We start from the raw sequence: 20,853 nt of genomic DNA on the forward strand, positions 1-20,853 counted from the left end.
CCATATTGAAACAAGAAACATCTTTCCTTCTGCTTTTATCCTGGAGGAAGGATCAAAGAAGGAAGAATGTGCAACAGATGTTTGTTACTTAGCTTAATCCAATGCATGAAAAAAGACAACTCTGCAGAATACAAATTTGCTTCTATTTATATAGTTGTTAATAGATTAGCTCAACTGAAATCTAGCAAAGTACTCTTAAATTATGCAACAGAACATAATTAGTCCTCCCCACACATATGGTTTATTTAGATTGTAAGACTTGAAGATTTTCCAAAACTTTATGCTGTTGTGTGTTTATGTTAATTAAACCAATTCTGCTCAGTCATGAGCTTTTGTTTATGCACAGCATGTTTTTTCAGGAATTATTTACTCAAACGTGTAAAGACTCTTAAAGGATTCTGAGGTAACAAGTCCTGTTGCAGACTGTTTTTATATTATGACATATTTCTTTTTTGTGTTGCTTTAAAGTTTCACGTAAGTAAAAGTTTTTATATTCTGCAGTCTACACATACCTTTTTTTCAGTTATCAAAACTATGAAAAGAGCATGGTTTACCAGAGCAAGTATTTGCACTGTATCTTAATTACTATTCCAGTAATAGTAAGTTGAAGTTCATGTGTATCTTGTTAGTTTTTCCTTTCCAATGATATAGTATTTTCCTTCTGATAGCATTGTCTTTTTAGTGCTTCATTAATATTCACTTGGGAAGTGTTGCAAAAGCTAATCAAAGCTATTAGGACATATGGATATTAATCTTACTCCTTATGTAGCAGTGCATAAAATAGCCACCAATCATTTCATAGGTAACTCAGCAGTATCACAAGAACTCTAGGAAGTGATTTTAATGGAAAATAATTGCTTTTATTTTTCAGTTGCACAATGTAAGATGAAAAAACCCTAAATCAGTAAGGAGTGACCTAAGATAACTGTGTTGTACTTTCATTTTTATACACATACCTAACAGGCATTATGTATGCAGTAGATTAGTAGTAGGCATAAACTGTTGAATACATTGCATATTTGGTGTGAAACTGTACCGTGCAATCTACTGTCATACATTCTTGACTCCCTGAAATTATTCTTCTAAGCAAAAGTAGTTGTCTGCTCAACTGAAGTCTGGGAAGGTAGGTGGCAACATTTTATAGAAAAGAGGATAAAACAGAGAACTTTTCCAGTGATTAGTGGAAGTGATAACATTTTACATAATGCAAAAGGCAATTTCCCAGTTCTGAGGTGTTTTTCAATTGTTTAACACTTGACACTGGGGCAGAGTATGGGTGCCATTTTTAAACAGAATTTGGCAAATAAATACTTTATCCTTAGAAACATCAGGCATCTTATAGCATAAGAGCTTTTAATTAGTATCTGCATAACAAGACCAAAATGTACTGTCTAATGATTTGCATTCTAAATTGCTGATTAATGTAGCGTTTAAGGAGGTAAAGCAGGAATTATTAATGTTTTTCTCCATCTCAAAGCAAAATTTTTTTTTACTTGTGTCTTTCTCTTCAGTCTGATATTGTCTTAATTATAGTCCTTTGTGAAGGCAAAGATGGGAGTCTGTTCCTATTTAGTGACAGCTGCGTTTATTTATGAGCTTTTACTTGTGGGTTGTAATAATTTGACCTAGAATGGACAGACATTTGAACTCCTATACATATAACCATTCTAAATAGTGTAGCTTACTGCTCAACAAGAATGTTGAATGTGTTGAAACAAATACTTTTCCAGTAAAAACCATCTTGAAAGCAGAAAGGACCAGTCAGTTCTGTGAGGTGATCCAGATGACGTTATCAAACTTCTATCCTTACATTTTCTATTTACAATTACTGTCACACATAAATGACATTATGATGATAGTAGACGCTTAAAAACTGTGCAAGGCAAAACATTAGGAGAGTTCCACTTCTCTTTTTTTTGTTTGTTTATTTGTTTGTATGTGATTTACTGCTTCCTAGAATTAATTTTAAGTAGATTCATTTTAAGTGACATGGACATTGTACAGACTAAGGAGGACACGAAAATCTGATAGTTGCATTATAGTACACAGAACTACTGGCATCTCTAGAGGTCAGTACATTTGTGTGGTGCACTGCCTCTTCTCTGTCTACTTATATTTACATAATTATCTCCTCCAACAGGTTTTCCCAGAGTTGCCATGACTTCTTAGTCTCCTGAAAAACTCAAAATTCTCCACAATTTTAATTCTTCACATGATGAGTAATATATAACTGAATGTCTGGCTGAGGCCTCAGTGATGTTTGGTGCCCTTAGCTTCCATTGGGAACTGAATTTGTTCACTCATTCAGTTCTCAGCCCTCCTCAGCTCACTGCCCTTGCTTTGTAGCCAGATAGGAAATTTCATAACTTTACCGGGCCTAAAAAACTTTAATTTAATATATCCTGCTCTTTTGTAACACCTGCATAAACCTTATTGATGCTAACAAGCTCATGTGCTCACAAAACGAGGAAGGATAAGCAGTTGTCTGAGATTTACATAGTCTTTGTGCTGTTATTTTAAAGGATCTCTGAGTTCTATTCATGCATAAGATTTTCTTCACAGGGTTCCTGTTGACGTCTGTAAGATGTAAGCTTTCATATCTGAAGAGCATACTCATTTGCTTTTAACAACATAGCATATGCATAGCATAGCAGTGCTTGGATACCAAGATTATAGGAGCCAGGGAAATATCTAAATAGAGACATGTGGGTAGAATGGCTAAAAATATACACATAGTTTTAGCTATTTTAGTCCACTGTAGTGTGTCTGAAAATGCATGGCATTCTTAAGATACTGCTTTTGGCACTTAAAAAATGAAAGAGATTAATCTGTGATCATTCCAAATCAGTTTATAAATTTAATGTTCCTTTGTAAAAAAAAAAAACAAAACTAAAATCGAACCTGTAATTAAACTAGTCTCTGTGGATACTTGTGCTAGAAAGCTTGCCTTCTACCTTATGTCTTTTGCGTAGCCAGGTGCAGTCAAGCAGAAATTATCCAGATCTGAATGTAATATTGTTGTGCTGTAATATCGTTGTGAAGGTAATGATAGAATATCACATTAAAAATGACTGTTATTGCATTAAGGGTTTTTTTTAGACTGCCAGTTTGTTCCTTTTCATTCTGATTAGATTTTGCTTTTGCCATTCCAAATTGATAAAAGAATAAATCCTTCCTGTTCATAAACTGTTATCACACTGATCTTTTCCTTTTCTTGACTAAAAATACGAGATGTATTATAAAGCATAGCTAGCTACTTTCTCACAGCTTTTTAGCATTCTGTTTTTCATGTATGTATGATACTTTGCTGTGTGAGTAGTCAGTAGTCTTTGAGTAGTCGGTTTTATGCCTTTTTAATGCTGGTTGAAAATGAGTTTACGTTTTGAAATATGCAGTGTGTCTACTTGTGTTTATCTTTCTGCTTGCACTAGTATAGTTACAACTGATACTGCATGTACAGTGAAAAGGACTACATTATGTGTACAGTGTCTTTAAGTTGGTGCTAAAACCAAAGGTATCAGTGCTTTGGTAGCTGGCCATTTGGAATAAGTTAAAACTCTAAAAGAAAGGTTTTTCATTGTTATTTGCTTGATATAATTTTAAAAGTATTTTCCTACCTATGGCTGTTGTGGTCCAAATTAGCTGCTTGTATTAATAAGTATGAGATTGTATTACTGATAACCAGGCTGAAGAAATTAAGTGGCTAAATTCAGATCTATTATATTCACCTACAGAGATTCTCACTTCTTAATGAGTCGAGAGGAGTGTAGATAAGAGAATTCAGTTGTGTTGTGTTTTGTATCGGGTGTAGGACCCAGATTTTTCATCTTGTGTGCAAGTTCCTGTGATGAGACTAAACTAGCAATTTTTGCTGTTGCAATTGCTTCATACTTCATAGCATGGCAGGTTTTTCACCTGAGTAGATTAAGCATCAGTCTGACAATACAGGAGTTACTTAGGATGTTTGGTATGGATGACTGTGGTATCTACGCTGCTTTCGTCGATAAATAACCTTAGAATCTCCTAGTCACAAGGAAAACTGTCTCAATACTTTTTCCACAACAGCAGTTGTCTTTGGACTTGTAAACAAGAGATTTGAAAGAAGGTGGTGGCATTCACACTTTTGTTATGGTAGTGTCTACCTTCTTAGGGTTCAGGTTGGAGCCTGAACGGGTGAGTGATGGTCAATATACATATTCCACATTAGGATGTACTTGCACATGTGCATCTGAGCTGATACAGCTTTTTCTAGACAAAAGAATTTGTACCTCGCTTTTCTTTGAACGTATTCCGTTCTGTCTTTCAGTTCTGGCTTTTGCTTAGGTAAACCATTGTGTGTCTCTTCTGGAGTAAATAAAAAAAATCAGAAGTTTGTAAAAATTTGCAAGTTACAAATCACTAGTTCTCCTTATTTGGTGTACTATGTTTTAATAAATTGAGCTTCTAAAAACTGTAAATATTAATATTACACAAATGCATTTGTGTTACTTTAAATCTAAGTGTTTGTGCTCGTGGAAACAATTTTTTTTGTTTGGTTTATGATTCTCTGTCATTCTTTCCACAGTAACTATGCAAGCAGAGAGTTGTATTATAGGTAGTATTTTAAAATGCAGCTGCCTTTTCCTGAGTGCATAATTCATAGGAAGAAATAGCCAGTGTTCAGAAATAATTGTACTAATAGAAGCTACTGTTACGAATCTCCAGTTACAGCATAGAAAGACAAGGCTTCAAGATAGTTTCCTTTACTTGGTTATGGACTTGCAGAGAGAGTTGCTGCCTGTGAACTGAGATGAATCTGTTGCCATTTATGGCTAGTAGTAACTAAGGTACGCAATGTGTATCTGACAGAGGCTCATTAGAGCTTCCCAGTCAATTGCAGAGTGCAACATATTGTCTTTTACAAATAGGCTCTGTTTTTTTTTCTGGTTAAATTGACAGTGTTCACAAATTAGCTAAAAATACCTGCTGTCTTATTTTGTGTACAAAAGTCAGAAAGACACAGTGAAGCATCTCTTGCAAAGGCCAGCATCTAATTATTTCCTGCTGGATAATGTTTAAATTAAGTGTGACCTGAGGCATTCATTGGACTAGGAACTTACAAATAAAGATGGCTTGGGGTTTTCTTTTTGATACTAATCACAGAAAGCAGTGCGTTGCGCTTCTCCGGAAGCCCTTCATGAAGCTCCGTGCAGTAGTCTCACATATTACTTTATGAGATCCCAGAGAATGAGGTTGGGTGAATGTTATTCCTGGGATCTCTTCTGACAGTTTCTTTGTGTTGTGTTCATGTGGGGCCAGCAAGGGAGTCTCTGAGATGGGCTGTGCTTCCTTGCTGCAGATACCCACCTCCTTGTCATCATATCCAGATGGTGCAGGCTCTGCTTTCCCAGTGTGTGTTTGATTCATAGGCTTACGTAAGGAGGAGTTGGCCAAGTTTCAGCTAGAGGTAATGCTCATAGGGAGAAAGGGAAATAATAGCGATGATTCATCTGATTCCACTGTTGAGAAAGGATGCTCACACATTTTCAAGAATCATTTTTGGATACAACTTTTTTTAAGAGTCACATTTTTATTGAATAACTAATTTACCGTGAGAATTATTGGTCAATGAGTGAATCTTCTTTATTTAGCACGAATTCCTATTTTATTCTGGGATGTGGATAGTCTTGTGTTGGTATTGGAGACCTGCTGTCAGTCATTGCCAGTCTTTTTTCTTTTTTAAACTTCATTTAGATACTCCCAAAGCTTTATGCATTGAAATGCTTTATACATGTGAATATTGGAATAAAATTCTACTCTGAGATACACATATGCTTCTCTCCCATTGAAATAACAGGAGTCATACACAAACACCTGAAGAACTGAATTGGCTTTAAGCATTTTCTCAAATAGATACAAAGTATGACCATAACTTGCTTTATTTTCTCTGTGTGGGATTCCCTAAAAGGGCTAAAACCAGTAAGCATAATGAATTACTGTGATTCTTGGAAGTGTTCACCTTTTTGTTGCGTTACTTGCTTTACTTTTTTCTCTTTTTTTCAGCTAACATTGAAGTTACCTTTTTCAGATCTGTATGCAGTTTGTGACTATGAGGGACCCAAAGATGAAGAGCCATGTTGTGTCTGATCAGAATCGTTCCACTGCTCAAGAACATAAGCATCATAGCACGTTGCATTGATGCAGCTAGTCACTGTATCCGTTGCTAATGTTTCCTACATTTACAGCACATTTGTACTGCTGTTTCTGCTTTGGCAACATGGCCAGCTTAAATTTCATTTTAAATATATCAAATTATGAAATAAAGTTGTGGCATTGCAGTGGCCAGGAAAATGGGAGGCTGGGCAGTGACATACTTGTGCTCTAAATTCTTCCTGGTTTTCAGTGCTAAGGCTACTGTGACTTTCCCATTTTACCAGTCCGATGTATATGTTCAAGAATTGCCTGCAGATGTCTACATTAACTGAAGAGCCATTTCTTTATATATTTATTGGTTTGGTTTTTGGTTTTGTTTTTAATTGAAAGAAAGTTTTGCTGAACAAATAAGCAAAGCTGGTAAAGGTTGGGGGTTGGGAAGCTGAGCGGTTCTTGACATTGACTAATGGTTTACATTATCTACCTTAATTCAGCTTTTCTGCACATCACTTCCTGATCTTTACATAAGAACGAATATACATGCCTTTGGAACGTTTCAGCTTAAGAACAGTACAGTATAGAATTCCTTAAAGAAAGGTATGTTCTGCATTTTCTATGTAAGCATTATAGATTAGGGATTTTCTTCTACTAGTCTATTTTTTTGCCTAAATCCAGATTTCTCATATATATATGACTCAGTGACGTGGGTGTCTTATTATCTAAAAGTTGTATATGGGGGAGCATTGTAACTATTCTGGCAACATATGTTGTTAGTTCTTGACCCAAGTCTGTGTGTATATACTTAAATGGTATGTTTAGTTTGGGAGTAGAATACTATTTGATCTTTGTGAGAAGATTTTGAGTGGCAAATGACTGTTGATCAGAGAGGATACTTGTCTTTATGAGGTATGGTTAAGGCTCTATAAAGAAGTCTAAAATTTTGACCTGTCTCCTAAGAACTGCATGTTTGCAGTTGTAAACCCTAATGCAGACACCTCCAGAGTTTACCAATGCCTTGGACTACTTCCAGCTTGTTAATACAACAGAATTAAACTTGCAATGACATTACTAAGAGCCTGAAGAAAGCAGCTGGTAGTTAAGGATTTTGCCAAGGGTAAAGAGCTTGCTTGTGGTCATGTGTATTGCTTCTGGCTCACATCTGATGCCTGTAACATAGCTGAAGGAGGAATTGCAGGGGATCTCTAAGATGCTTCAAGACCTTATGGAAGTGAGGATGGAATAATGTAATCTGTTATTAACTTCAGACAGTTGGATGCTTTAGCCCTTTTGTCACAAAGTTGGCATTTAAGAAGAAAAAGGTTTTAACCCTGCTTGCAAATGCTAGGCTTTCTAGCTGATTCAGTTTAACTGTGAAATGTGTTTGGGAAGTCCTGTGCTGCCCCCTGCCACAGCTGTTACACACTGACAACTTTTTATTTTTATTTTTAGGTAACAGTTTTACTACTTTAAAAAGAGGCAGAAAGGTGTTGGGAGTACCATGATACCCTTTGCTTTCACTCCGGTGCTCAGGGAAATCGCTTGGTGTTTACTTATTAGGATTGAAAGCACTTTGAGGACATAAAAGACACCATAGTTCTTCAAAAGTGTCAGTGAGCTGGTTCATTCCTGTTAATTTGGTAGTTTCAAATTACTTTGTTTCACCTTGTTTCTATTTTAAAGGTAGCCTTTATTTTTTACCTGCCTAGAAACCACTCTCTTGATCACCTCATTTTTAGACTTTTTACATCTGTATGGGATGCATACACATGATTCTTAATGGTGACTGGTTTTAATCTTAACAGTGACAATATATCAGGCACATCCCTCAAGCCGTGATGTGGATTTATTGATGTTTTGGTTCCTTTCTGTTTATTGCAGATGTTTCTTGATTTAAAAATGTAAGGCTGGTGTCTTGTTATCACTAATGTTTGAATATTAAAGCAGGAATTCCAACAAACTTTACTTTCATTGTCATCTGCTTATTCTAGACTTTAACCAGTGTGATTTACATCTCTGTGGTAGTAGGTTGTTTCTTTTTCATGTGGTATAGGAAACTGTTCTAATTTGGGGGGTTTCCCCCTAGATGTAGAAGTACAGGTAGAGAAGACTAGATCAAACTGACTTGATATACTGTTATGTCACAACATGAGTATCCACATGCTCGTTTTGGCAATGTTCAATGGTATACCTAGTAAAATTCATTAAATAATAGTGAAAAATATATTGAAATGAAAGGGGGCTTTATAGGATGCGTTGCAGATAATCAGTGGTGATAATACCACAGTTTGTTGCTGTTCTGAGACTTTTGCAGTGAATACACTATTAAAGCTAATAAAATGAGGATGGTCTTTATACATACTGTAATACCAAGTATCTGAAAATATTCTTTTCTAGCTTTTGTACTTTTGCTGCCACTGTTAGATTTTTAGAAGTTTTTATGTTGCATACAGAGCAGATTCCTGTGATGTGTTGGTCATCTCCAGTTTATTCTGCATCCTTGTGTTTATTCATTGACGTGTGAGGGAAGGAATAAAAAGCAGACATCTCTATGCTGAGAAAAATCATGTGGCCTTTGTGTTTATTCCAGTCTATTTAAAGTAGAAATGATAATTCTTCTCTTCAAAAGTGGATTAGCAAATACAATTAATTTTAAAGATTTTATTTTACAGTTTCTCATAGGAAAGGGTATTCTTTGAAAGTACAAGCAGACTTCTATATCTGTATGAGTAAAGTAACTATTTATTTTGAACTCTTAATATATATTAAACTATATCTGTTGCCCTTTCAAAACAATTTCATCCAATTCTCCTTCCATCTTTCCCATCCAAGTATTTGCAACATTATTAAATTTTTAGGGGAGAAAAAAAGGTAAGTAGAACCCCTCACACTTTCCAAATTGTGTCGATACTGATATAAAATTTTAAACTTTTAGTAGAGTTAAAAAGAGATATTAATGCATTATTTTACATTTCAGTGATAGAATTTCAGATTTCTTCTGACAGATGCTTCCTAAGGAAAAGTTGGGTTGTTTTGAGAAAGCTGAATTGAATACAGAATTTTTCAGAGTACTATGAAAATATTATAACTTGTCCTATAAAAGTTAGCAGCTTTTGGGTTCATTATATTTGACTAGAATTTTGGTCTGATATGCTATACATTGCAGTCTGAGTATTGTATGGATTTTCCCAGCATGCATTCATGCTTTCCACCACTTTTTTGCTGTTGGAGATCTGCTCTGGGCCTAGTAGGGATCTCATTACATAGATTGAGAGTTAAACTGTTAAAATTGGTGGAGGAACTCATGTAAAAATGCTTTGTCCTTAAGAAGTTTAGAAGGAGAAGTAATCTGCTGAGAGTGTTTTCAAGGAGAGAAAGGTGCTGTGTTGTTTCTTTTTTCTCTGGGGGAATTTGGTCTATGACATTGAATTGAGATGTGTGGGTTTAAGAACATGAAAAATTTACTTGGAGACTGTGGTTTGTGAGTAAAACAGCAACTCTGTTTTCTGGGTTGGGTTTTGGATTTCCTTTGTCTATGGTATCAGGAAGGAAGTGGATGGTTTCATTCCATTCAGTTTAAAGGCCGATCTGTTTTCTTGCTGCGTGACAGGCATCTGTTTTGTGATAACTGCTTGCTCTTTCCACAGTATTGCATAATATATGTCCCTGCTTAACAAAAGAGGTTACTATGTGCTTTGGTATTACAAATTTATAACAATTTTGTCTTCTAAGTCTACATTTAAATGTTGAAATTTAACAGTGAGGTCTTATTAATTTGGTAACTGTCTTTTTTACGGTATGATGCTGCATTGATGTTTATAAAGGTTAGTTTCTGTTTTAATTATAGCGTAATTTTAGAATTTCAAGTATCTTTAACATTACCTGGAAAATCTTTACCTTCCACTGAAATTGTTTGAAGGTGAAATTTAAGGTAGTGTTTTGAACTGTGAAGAGCCAGTAGAGTGAATTTTCCATAATACTCTTTTTCATTTGCTGTATACAGAGCTATTCTTTCAAATAAATGTTGGGGAATTCGCTGTCAAGAATACGTTTTTTCTGTGATCACCAACTTGATAGTGATAGATGCTGAGTTAAAGCTATGATGTAATTCTGAATAGCTTTGTTAGTCATCTTAATGATAATTCGTAGACCACCAAAAGAAAGTGCAGACAGCTTGGTCACTGAGCAAATTTTTCAGAGGACTGAATTAGATCCTAGCATGATTAAGCAACGAAGGAGAATTGCTTGTCAGTGATTGAAATGGCTTTTCTACAGTCTTGTATATCCCACATAGAAGTCTTAGGATACTTGAAAGGCTTCTGTCTTCACACATGAAATTTTTTGCACTTCTCAGTGCTAGTTGAATTGTCGTTGTATTTCACTTTTAGTACAGTGCTCCAGACAAAAATATAGCATATCAGAGACAAGATCGTTAGTTTGGAGAGAACATGAAATTATTTCTAAAGAACTGTAGAACATGATTTTGAGCTGTTTGGGGAAATTTTTGGCCTCCCCATGGCCTCTAGTAGCATAAGAAGGTAAAAACTTTAGGACCATTGCTACTTTTCTGATTTTGGTTTTGTGTGACATATTTGTAATGCATATGCATGTTAATTACATAACATTACATATTGCTGTTACATTGTGTTTATGTAAAAGCATAATGTGCAAGTTATGTGTTGGAACAAACAGATTTACAGATTAATTCCTCTTACAGAATTGCTTAACTTTAAGTTTGGGTTATCATTTCGTCTGCAACCATTTGATAGGCTACAGACATATTAAAACAGTACAGAGAGAACTCCTTTTATTTACTCACTTTTCCAGAGCTGTTGGAATAGTACATTAATTTATTGGCACAAAGATACCTGATATAAAAAAAAATTATCTGCCTTTACCACAAGGGAGGAGAAAAGGGTATAGCTGTGCTATACGTCTGCAGTCTATGTAAAGTCTTAGTGTCATGTAATTTTCTGAAAAGAAAGATATTAGCAGCAAAGGTAGTATTAATCAAGTTCTGTTCACGTACTAAGCATTGTCTTTTTCTTAAAAAACACATTGTAAATTCATTCTGCTGTTATGACCAGTGTAAGCCAACAGTCTCTGCTTACTGCTGCTTACTTTTCTTCGTGTTGTATCTGAAGAACAGGCCTTTAATTTTTAAAAGATCCTAGTGTTATTGTGCTGCTTGATAGTGCCAGATAAGATCTATTACTTGTCTCTCGACACTTAATTTCTGGTTTTGATTGGTCAGTTGATCTGACTTAATGCAACAATGAATATGTATAAATGCAAGTTCTTTTAGGTTCCCAGAAGAAAGCTACACTGCAGTCACAGAAGTATTTCCAGTGTTTCCTGAGAAGAAACAGTTATACCCAAATTACATATGTCCATATGACAGTAATTATTTGTGGTAAATTCTCAGTTAACTAAATTTAAACTTGTTGGAGGTATAGGTATAAAGTGACAGCTATTGACAGGAGTGAGCTGCATATTGCTGTCACTGAAGGAAGAGCTTTTTTCTCCAGAACGTGGAAGTGAGCCCAGCACAAGCACATTGGTAGACATTGTGCTGTCCCTTATAATGTCATGGCCATGGAGATGGTAACAGCTTTTTTTTTTCACCTGTGACTTTGCTAACAGGTAGTGAGAACAGTATGATGGACCTAGGAGTCTGAATCCAGAATGTGACATCAGTATGGAGTTTATCTTTTTAAGCGATTCCTATTTAAAAACTGACACAGAACTGCTATGCTAAAGTTTAAGTTGCAGTGAGGTATATGTAGAGAATGCCAGAGATACCGTGTCTGATAGTTGAAATGAGCCTCAAGGAGCGTTCTCCCACTTGACATTAAATTCTGCTAACACTAAAAATGTAAAATGATTACCCTGTCTGTGGACATTCACACCAGAATGTAAAACTGTTAGCTATTTGGAAACTTCAGTCTGTACTTTCTGAAAAATTACAGAATTTACAAGCGATGATATAGACCAAACTGAGTCTGCAAGGAAGTGTCTAACAGGAAATACCTGTTATCCAGCTAGCATTAACTGGATTTTAACAGGAAATCTGATTCTGTTTGGTCTTGGTAGAAATTTTGGATTATGTTCAGTTCCCTAGAGTGGTCCATGTCCACATGCAAATTTGAATGTACAGTTTAACAAAAAGAGAGAAGGTTTAGTGTGTTGGCAGAGCTGTTGTCAGGAGAGTACATGGGGATCCGTAGGAAAATTTCTGCTTTTGAAATTTTAAAATGTTTGGTAAGTTAAAAAAAAACCCAAACCCAACCAAACAAAAAACCCCAACCTGTACGCTGCCATCTCAAAATTGGTATCTTTTGAGCCATGGTAGTTTACTTGCTGTGGTCTTGCAAGGCAGGAAAACGCCTCATTCTCTCATTTGGACTTGGAGGAAAAAAATCTATATTAGCCATGTTATTTCCCAAATACAGAATCTGACATTTTCAGTTTAAGAATTTTCAACGTTCCTTTCTGTTTTCAAGGTTTGGTTGATGAATTCACAGAGCACAAGCTATCAGGCCACTTTTGGAAATCTCCAGAAGTGTTGGATGTGATAAATGTTTCTAGAATATGACAGTATTTGCTTCTTTTTGGTATCCTTCAAAGAACAGGTAAGTGTATTCTGTGGCAGTGACCCAGACAATAGGAAAAATACTTGCTTAGTCCCTGTTGTGGACTGCAACAAATTTGGAAACATATGGAGAGGTAAATTGATAGAAGATGCAACAGAATAAAAGTTCATTAGTGGTTTATACTTAATATTCTGAGACATTAACAAAGTTCTTAGGTAGGCTAGCTATTTCCAGTTAAGCTGTCCCATGCTATGTGATTCAATAATAGCAGCTGGATGTCTCTGTATGATGAAATAAAGTAATTCATGTGCACAGTATCTGCTTAAAGCTGAACTGCCCCTTTGCTATATGATTCAACAATAATGGCTGGACTTCCTGTAGAATGGATAAAGTAACTCTCAGGCAAACTGAAGCTCTTCTGTCACCAGTTACGATTTAATTTAATCTTATTTTTCCACCAGCACAATAAATGTGGCTGTGTGTGAAAGAGAATCTGTATTTGTGTGTAAGATTTTACTTGGAAATAAACTTACAAAGAGGAGGAAAATGAACAAATTACAAAGAGATTGATGTTCCCGAAAGATTTTGTTTACAGTTTTGTTGAACTATTAAGCATTTATTGTAAGGAAAGTAGATTGTTCCAGCTTTAATAATGATAATGCTGTTCTGTTTTAATATTGCATGATCTGTGAGCTGCCATGAAGTTGTTACAAATTGAAGGGCTGATATAACATGAAATGAGGCACCTCTCCTGAATGTTGCTTTTGTTCTGTGTTTAACAAATTAGTATGTTGACATTTGTCACTAATTTATTTCATTATTTGCTGAAAGGGTTTTAGAGGATTTGACAGCATGAATGGCTTGTCCTACAGACTTCTGAGAACTGATAAAGGCATCTTTGTTCTTTGTGCAAAAGCACAACAGATATCTTATTTACTGATGTGTACAAAATAGAAGGCTTGTATAGCTGCTGCGCAGAATAAACCTTCAAAATAATTTTGAAGCCCTTATGTATTCGCCTGTGTTCTCTGTTTTTTGTGCTAACAACATATATCTCATTAATCAACGTAACAAGAAGCATGGGATCCTTATGCAGTAAAATGAAAGCATGCGTTTTATATGTGTTTATATACTGTTTATAAATGACAAAAATAAAAAAAAACAACAGGTAAATGGGTGATAGTAGGACTAATTAGTTAAATTTCTATTGCCTGAACCATTTTTAAGATGAGTGTGCAGCGCTGTAGCGTTTGTATATGCAGAGGTTAAAGGCATAGTAGAAACAATGCATTTTAGCAGGGATGTTGAAAATTAGAATAGACTTAACATTATAGGATTTGCACCCATTCTTTGAAGAAAAATTAAAGGCTTCAGAAAATGTATTTCTACGTCCTGATTCTTAAAAGCAAGACTTGTTTGGTACTACGTATAAGTAAATACTAAATCACTTGCAAATTGAATAATTATCTTAATCTAATTGTTTGCTCTGGCACATGAAACAACTGTTTATTAGATACGAACTGAAAATTTAAAAGATTTGAATGTGTGCCTCTTTTAAGATGTTGAAAGTTCTGATCTTTTTTATAAGAAACTCTGGACTTCACATTTTTTATTTATTTATTTCTTGGACATATCAGGGATCTGTTGCACTTTCTCCTCCAGTGATGTTTGAGATTTCCTGAATGATTTGGGGATATATCTAGATTTTTCTTGGTCTGCATGTGAAGCATTTGTGATAGGAATCCTTAGAAAATAAATGTTGGAGTTGTTCTGTGATGTTACTCTAACTGTAGTTTGTAGTGAGTAAGAACAACATCTGCCTTCAAGCAGATTTCATTTCCTTGCTGCTTTTAGAACAGTGATACCATCAGCTTTGCATTGAGGAAAGAATCTTGAAAAACTTAGCAAGGAATCTTGTTTCCCTTTTTTCTTGTTGGCTTGCCTTTTTTTGTTGTTTATTGTTGTTTATTGTTGTTTTGTTCTAGTATTTGTGCATAAAAGCTTTCTTCTGTATATTAAATGAAGAAACAATCCCCCCTTCTTTGTTTTATTTTGTCTTACCCATGTCACCTTCTGACACCTCTAATGTATAGGCCCTTTACTTGAATGAGTTTTTACTGAATATGAATAAGCAGATACATTTTGCTCTTCCTGTGTAACTGTCATAGTTGATTATTTGCAGTTTGGCTTCAGCTGTATTAATATCTGCCAGAAATTTCATGATGTAGTAAAAGGAAACCCAGGTCTTCTAGTAATAACAATGATGGAAAGCCACAAATACTGAAATCCATCCATGATCAAATAATATCTATAAGTGACAAACATCATCACTTAAACTGGAACTGAGGAATGGTTTTAGAGACTGTTCATCATAGTAATCATTTTAGCAAGCGTACAAAGAATAGTTTGAAAAGGTTCTGAAGTAATTGTTATGTGCATTTCAAATACAAAATGAGATTATTTGGTTTAGTCTTCCCTTAGTATCTGAGAAGGAAACCTGAAAAAAAAGAATCACACAAAGGCATTGTGCATGTATAAAATGAGAGGTGTGTATCTCTATTTCCATTACCTTCTTCTTGTTAAAATAATACGATCAATTAAAATATTCTCTATTACTGTTAAATTTCTCTTAACTTTTTCTAAATTCAGCTAGTGCTAAGGTTAATTCTGTGTTCCTGATCTTATAAATCAGTTTTAAATGAGACAGTATGAATATAAATGCCTGGTTCGAATACAGACTTTCCACCTTACTATTGTTATGAACCATTTTTGCATGGTTAATAGCGTAAGTTTTTTTTTTTTTTACCTTTTCTTCGTTTGGCCATTTTGTAATACTTGGAAGCATTTAGAGAAACATGCCAATTTGAAATCTGGAATTTAGGAAATCCAGGATGTATACCAAATATTGCATTTATTTGTGTATACAAAGTTCTTGCTGAAATTAAGGGGAACATGGTATTTCCTGTGGCTCCTCACGCATGGACAAAATTTTCTCGTAAGCCTCTGAACCTCTTTTTCAATTCTATGTCAGCAGAAGTTTTATCATTTTTGTGATCAGCTGCCTTACATAAAACAAAAATAGATACTTATATGGAAAAAATCCATATCCTAGCATGTTATTCACAAAACAATCTGACTAGAAATATTTTGATTTCTTGACCTTGAGTTCTTTGCTCTTTAATTTAAGTACTCTAGATTGACTCCCAATCTATCTGTTTTTTAAGAAAAAAAAATGAGTTGTATAGCCTGCTTGGAAAAATCTGCCAAGAAATGATGCAGTTTTGTACTATGAATGCTTAGGAAGGAATCTGGAAATTGCTGTCACTGACTCACAGATTGTTTTCAATGTTAGCAGCGCCAGTACTTTTTCAGATGCAATTACATGTGTAGTATGAATATTTGCTACATCAAAATAAGTAAGATGAAGCAATTGTCTGCCAATTCATGGAGCAGCTGCTGTTCAGGTGTTCAGATCATTAGTTAAGTGCTTGGCTGAAATTTGCAGTTTGGATGTTGATTTGCTGTACTGAATTGGTGTAAACCATCCTCCATCCAGCGCACAGAGGTTGCTGATCTTGCCCTGTATTATTGCTGTAACTTCCAGTCAATTATTTCTGGAGCAATGCCCACAGTATTCTTAACTACCAGATCCTTGTCTCGAAAACTGCATGTGCATGTATATTTGAGTTTCTGGTACCATATAAACCTAGGAGATTAAAAAAGTTGTTTATCTCTGTAGTTTTTCTCAGTACTGGACTGTAACATACAGCAGAATGCTGGAGATCATAGAGGTGAGTAAGTGGATGTTGTGTGTTCTTGTGTCTGCATCCCATTGGCACAAGTGTCCTCAAAGATAAATTAAGCTAACATTCTGATGTAGATACTACAGACAATATGCTAATGCTATTCTTTTTATCACCGGAATAATGTAGGTGGAAGGCAAATGATGAGAGATTGAACGAATTATATGTAGAGAACAGTCATTTAATTCTCTAACTTTCTCAGATTCCTGTAATCTTGAAATGTATACCTTTATGTATTCCTATGAAAATATTTTGAGAGAGTTCCCCTGCTTCCTTCTACATGCTTAAGAAGGGATTTTCTAGAATTACAGCAACTAAGCCATTTACTATCTGACTACCTTTTTCTAAGTAGGAAAGTACAAGCAATATGTGGAGTACTATAAAAACATGAAAACTTACTTTTTTATATGTATAATTTCCATCTGTAATAGTGATTTTTGGTGCTACTTTTGACTCCAGAAGCACAGTTTTCCATCCGATGTGGTTTTGGCTCTGTTATTTCAATAAATACATTAAAAAAATGTATCTGCAAATAGGCGTCTGTTAAGAGGGAAATACTTCTCCTTCAAAAAGAACGGAACAAGTCTGTTAGAAATGATCTTTGTGTTCCTAGCTTGAATGTGTTCTTGAGTTCCTGCATGTATGTTTGGCTAGAATTTGTGCTATGTGTCTCATTTGATTACATGTGAGCAGCCAAAGATAGCACACTGCTGCAGCCTTTGTGCAAAGCACCAACTCCATTTAAGTCATAAGTCTGGAGAAAAAGTTTTTTCAGAGATTTGGCGTCTCACCTGGCCAGTTTGCCATTAGGAAATCTAGGACTCATTTGAAAAGTTTTATTTGTTAAAAAGGCCATTTATTAAGAACATCTGCATGGGTGGATTTGGATAACTGGAACATCAGGACCCTTCAACCTTTCAAACCAGTAATTTCTTTCCCTAGGGCGTCAGTTTTTCCTTCATGTACATTAATACCATAGTTACACTGCTGATATTTCCCCTAACTGCCTTTAACTGGGAGCAGGAACTTGCTATTTTTTTCAGTCCAATGATACAAAGATCTTAGTTATGAGGGTGTGATTCTGGTCATATTAATAACATTTTGCTTTAAAAGTGTAATCAAGTGTGAACTTGTTGAAAACAAGTTAACTTCTTTTTCTCTAAGGGCCATTGGGAACTTGTCCAGCTTCCTGGGAAGGACTGGTTGATGTTTTATTTTTCTGTTAATTGGGAGAGGTTTCCCATCTTCTGTACCGCATCCAGCTAGCTTGTTCTGGCCTGCTTTAGAAACTTGGGTCAGACTTGAAAAGACATCAGCTAGAGGCATTTATAAACGGAGAATACCTTGTCAGGTCTTAAGGTAATTGCTGAGGTGAATCACCTTTGTCCATTCCTAGTGTATGAATGGATTTCCTTCCTTTTCAACTACAATGAAAGCAAGAGGTATCAAGCCTTATATTTTGTTACTAGTAAATCAAATGGATGCTAGGAGGAACAAATTCCTATTCTGGTTAAAAAAAATGAAAAAAGCTTTTGGCTATTGCAATATAATCATCATCCTGATTTTCTTATTTTTTGCATACACACATATTGAGTGTTTTAGGAACAGCAGTGATAGTAACAATGTGCAAAGAATAACATCCTAGGTGATATAACAAAAAAGTAGATTTGCTTGATGTTCTGTTAGTAGAGGTGCGGCAGATTTTCTGGAATCCAAACACGTACTGGAAATAGAGAATCTGTATTTAAATTAATATGTAGGATCAAACTTCCCCCCAAACTAAAAGATGGTGAATATTTTACACAAACACGTTCAGTCTTTGATAAAATTATGCTTAAGATAAGTGGGAACGTTGCACTGCTCTGTAGTGATACCTGTTGCTTTATGAGGCTCTGAACAGGAGATATAGCTGCTTGTTAAGGGCAAATAAAATCATTTAAAGTGTTCTTAGGAAAAGAAGTTGCTAGCTGTATCCAGACCCAGAAATGAAATTCTGCAGCAGTACATAATCTTAATTTTGGCCTTGTAGAAAGTTTTGGTTTGATGCTTTGGTTGAAATTTACATTTTTCTCACTGAAATAATTTGTAATCCTTCCATAAAGGAGAAAATTGTCCAAATGTGTCATTTCTGTTATATATGTGATTGGAAAAAGCAGGAAATGCAATCTAAACTTTAAATGTGTATTTACCTACAGTAGACTTAAAATGCAAACCATTCTGTGAGCATGCTTATAAGACATGAAATTACTTTTGTTTTGCTTAACCAAATGGCTGAAACACTGCCAGCAGTATGTCTGGAATGTTATTTACTTGGTCCATTTCTTCAGTTTTTCCTTGTAGCACTGTACACATGCCACAGTTAGGGGTCATTTACTTACAACTGACCGAAGTAATACCCCTGAAGCTGCAGTTATTTTTCTCAACAGAGGCTTTATAACAAAAAGTTCATCATGTTCTGCAGCTTCCGTGCTTGGACTTTCCCTCCCTCTCTCTCTTCCTCCCTTCTCTTAATCAAAATTGCTTTTAGTGGAGATTTGGACAGCTGCTGGATTTTTCTGCTTTGGTCTCTGTGACTTGATTTCTCTATTAGTGCTTTAGTTTCTTACGTGTTTCTTACAATTCCAGCTGATTGAAATTTATTAACTTGCTTTGCCAGATGACTATTCTCGTTTTAAAAGAAGATGGTTATTGAATTTGTTTTTCTGTTTAGGTGTGTATCATGTTTTACGGTCTCAGTTCCAGACATTCAGCTGGTTGCAAGAAAACTGTGGGTGTTTTAACATTTCCAGCAGAAGGGTAGGGCGGGTGGGGAAGCTCTTTAGAATGCTGAGGAATAATATTTTACTCTTGGAAATGTCTTAAGGACATGTGCTCCCCTCCCATGCTCTGAAGGCTAGACTTTAATTTTAAAGACGTGGGTCTTGAAGGTATTACTGCTATGCTTCATCTCCTTTCTAACTGTCTGGAGCTGACAAAACAGTTGAAATGCAGATTATGGATGCCGAGGGTTAGTGCAGGAATACTCTGCAGATGGTGGCCTTGGTTTATGCCCTTGCTACTCACATCTGTGGCACTGTGCCCTGTTGATCCCTTGCGTTAGTCAAAGGGCTTAATTCTGCTACTTTTCTTTCCTAGATGTACTTAATTTCAAAAGTTGCAGCAACGTGCACTTCAGTATGTTTTCAATATCAGAGCAATAATTCCCAACAGTTTTCCCCCCAATTTCTTCTTATAGTATTTGGGTGCAAACCACGGTAGATACAGATTGGGTTGGCCTCCCCTGTTGTGAGAAGCAGATATTAAGTGAATATTGAGTCTCCTCATTTGTCTGCTTGTGGTAAAGGATGTTCTTCCTCTCCATTTGCAGAAATGATCAATTTATCATCAGATGGTACCTTTTTACCCTGTTTTAAGTTTTAATAAGCACATATGCTTTACAGTACATGTCTCTTGCTGGCTTTGGATAGTGATTTGTTTTCTTTATAAAATTTTTCTGTGTTACTTATTTCCAGCTTTGATCACTTAACTGACAAATACTTGCTGCTCATATTCATACCTGTTCATCTTTTATTATTGTGGCTTGTACATAAATGCTTCGGTTGAAATAAATCAGTCTTGTAATTTGAAAAATGCACTATATTTTGATTTAAGTTATTTCTTAGAAGAAATAGCTGTTTGATGGTTGAATACAAAATAGTTGCTTGGCAGAATTATATTTAGATTGATTCTCTGCCAACTAACAATAAAATAAAACCTAATTCCTAAAAATGGCTGAGCTATAAACTATCAGTCATGACATAGCATGTATGTAGAGATAACAGGCTGACAAAGTTAATAAAGCCTATACATTATTATGGCTATGCAACGTCTGTTGTAACAGCTCAGTAATGTATTTTGCAATTCATTCCTGTTGTGCAGCCCACACATCATCTTCCTATCACAGAGTGTATTACCAGGAGGAACCCATCTCTGTGGAACACGTCTGTGCCATGAAATTGCTCACGCTTGGTTTGGACTGGCCATTGGTGCTTGTGATTGGACTGAAGAGTGGATAAGTGAAGGGTTTGCCACTTCTTTAGAAGATATATTTTGGGCTAAGGCTCAACAGGTAAGGTGATGATGCATCATTTCTCAATTGAATTATGTGGAAATAAAACTTCTATACCCTGCTGTGAATTAGATACAAATTAAACCTCTTGTGTTATGAACATCAGTCATTTAAAATAATACGGGAATTTGCATGATAACTTGATTTAAGAAAAAAACCCCAACTTCCTGATCCACAATGAACACTAATCTTTACAGAGGTAGAGACCAGTGCAAATGAG

The 20,853-nt window shown here is 35.4% G+C and overlaps 1 protein-coding gene across 1 annotated transcript in view; it reads left to right on the forward strand.

Annotated features, from left to right (window-relative positions):
• AOPEP (aminopeptidase O (putative)) overlaps positions 1 to 20,853 on the forward strand; it is a 187,457-nt gene that overhangs the window by 44,338 nt on the left and 122,266 nt on the right. Inside the window, exon 7 of the mRNA XM_069880603.1 lies at positions 20,444 to 20,633. Coding sequence (XP_069736704.1) covers positions 20,444 to 20,633 — 190 coding nt within the window. The remainder of the gene's footprint in view (positions 1 to 20,443; positions 20,634 to 20,853) is intronic.

The sequence above is a fragment of the Phaenicophaeus curvirostris genome, chromosome Z (assembly GCF_032191515.1).
Source record: "Phaenicophaeus curvirostris isolate KB17595 chromosome Z, BPBGC_Pcur_1.0, whole genome shotgun sequence".
NCBI classification, from domain to species: Eukaryota; Metazoa; Chordata; class Aves; order Cuculiformes; family Cuculidae; genus Phaenicophaeus; species Phaenicophaeus curvirostris.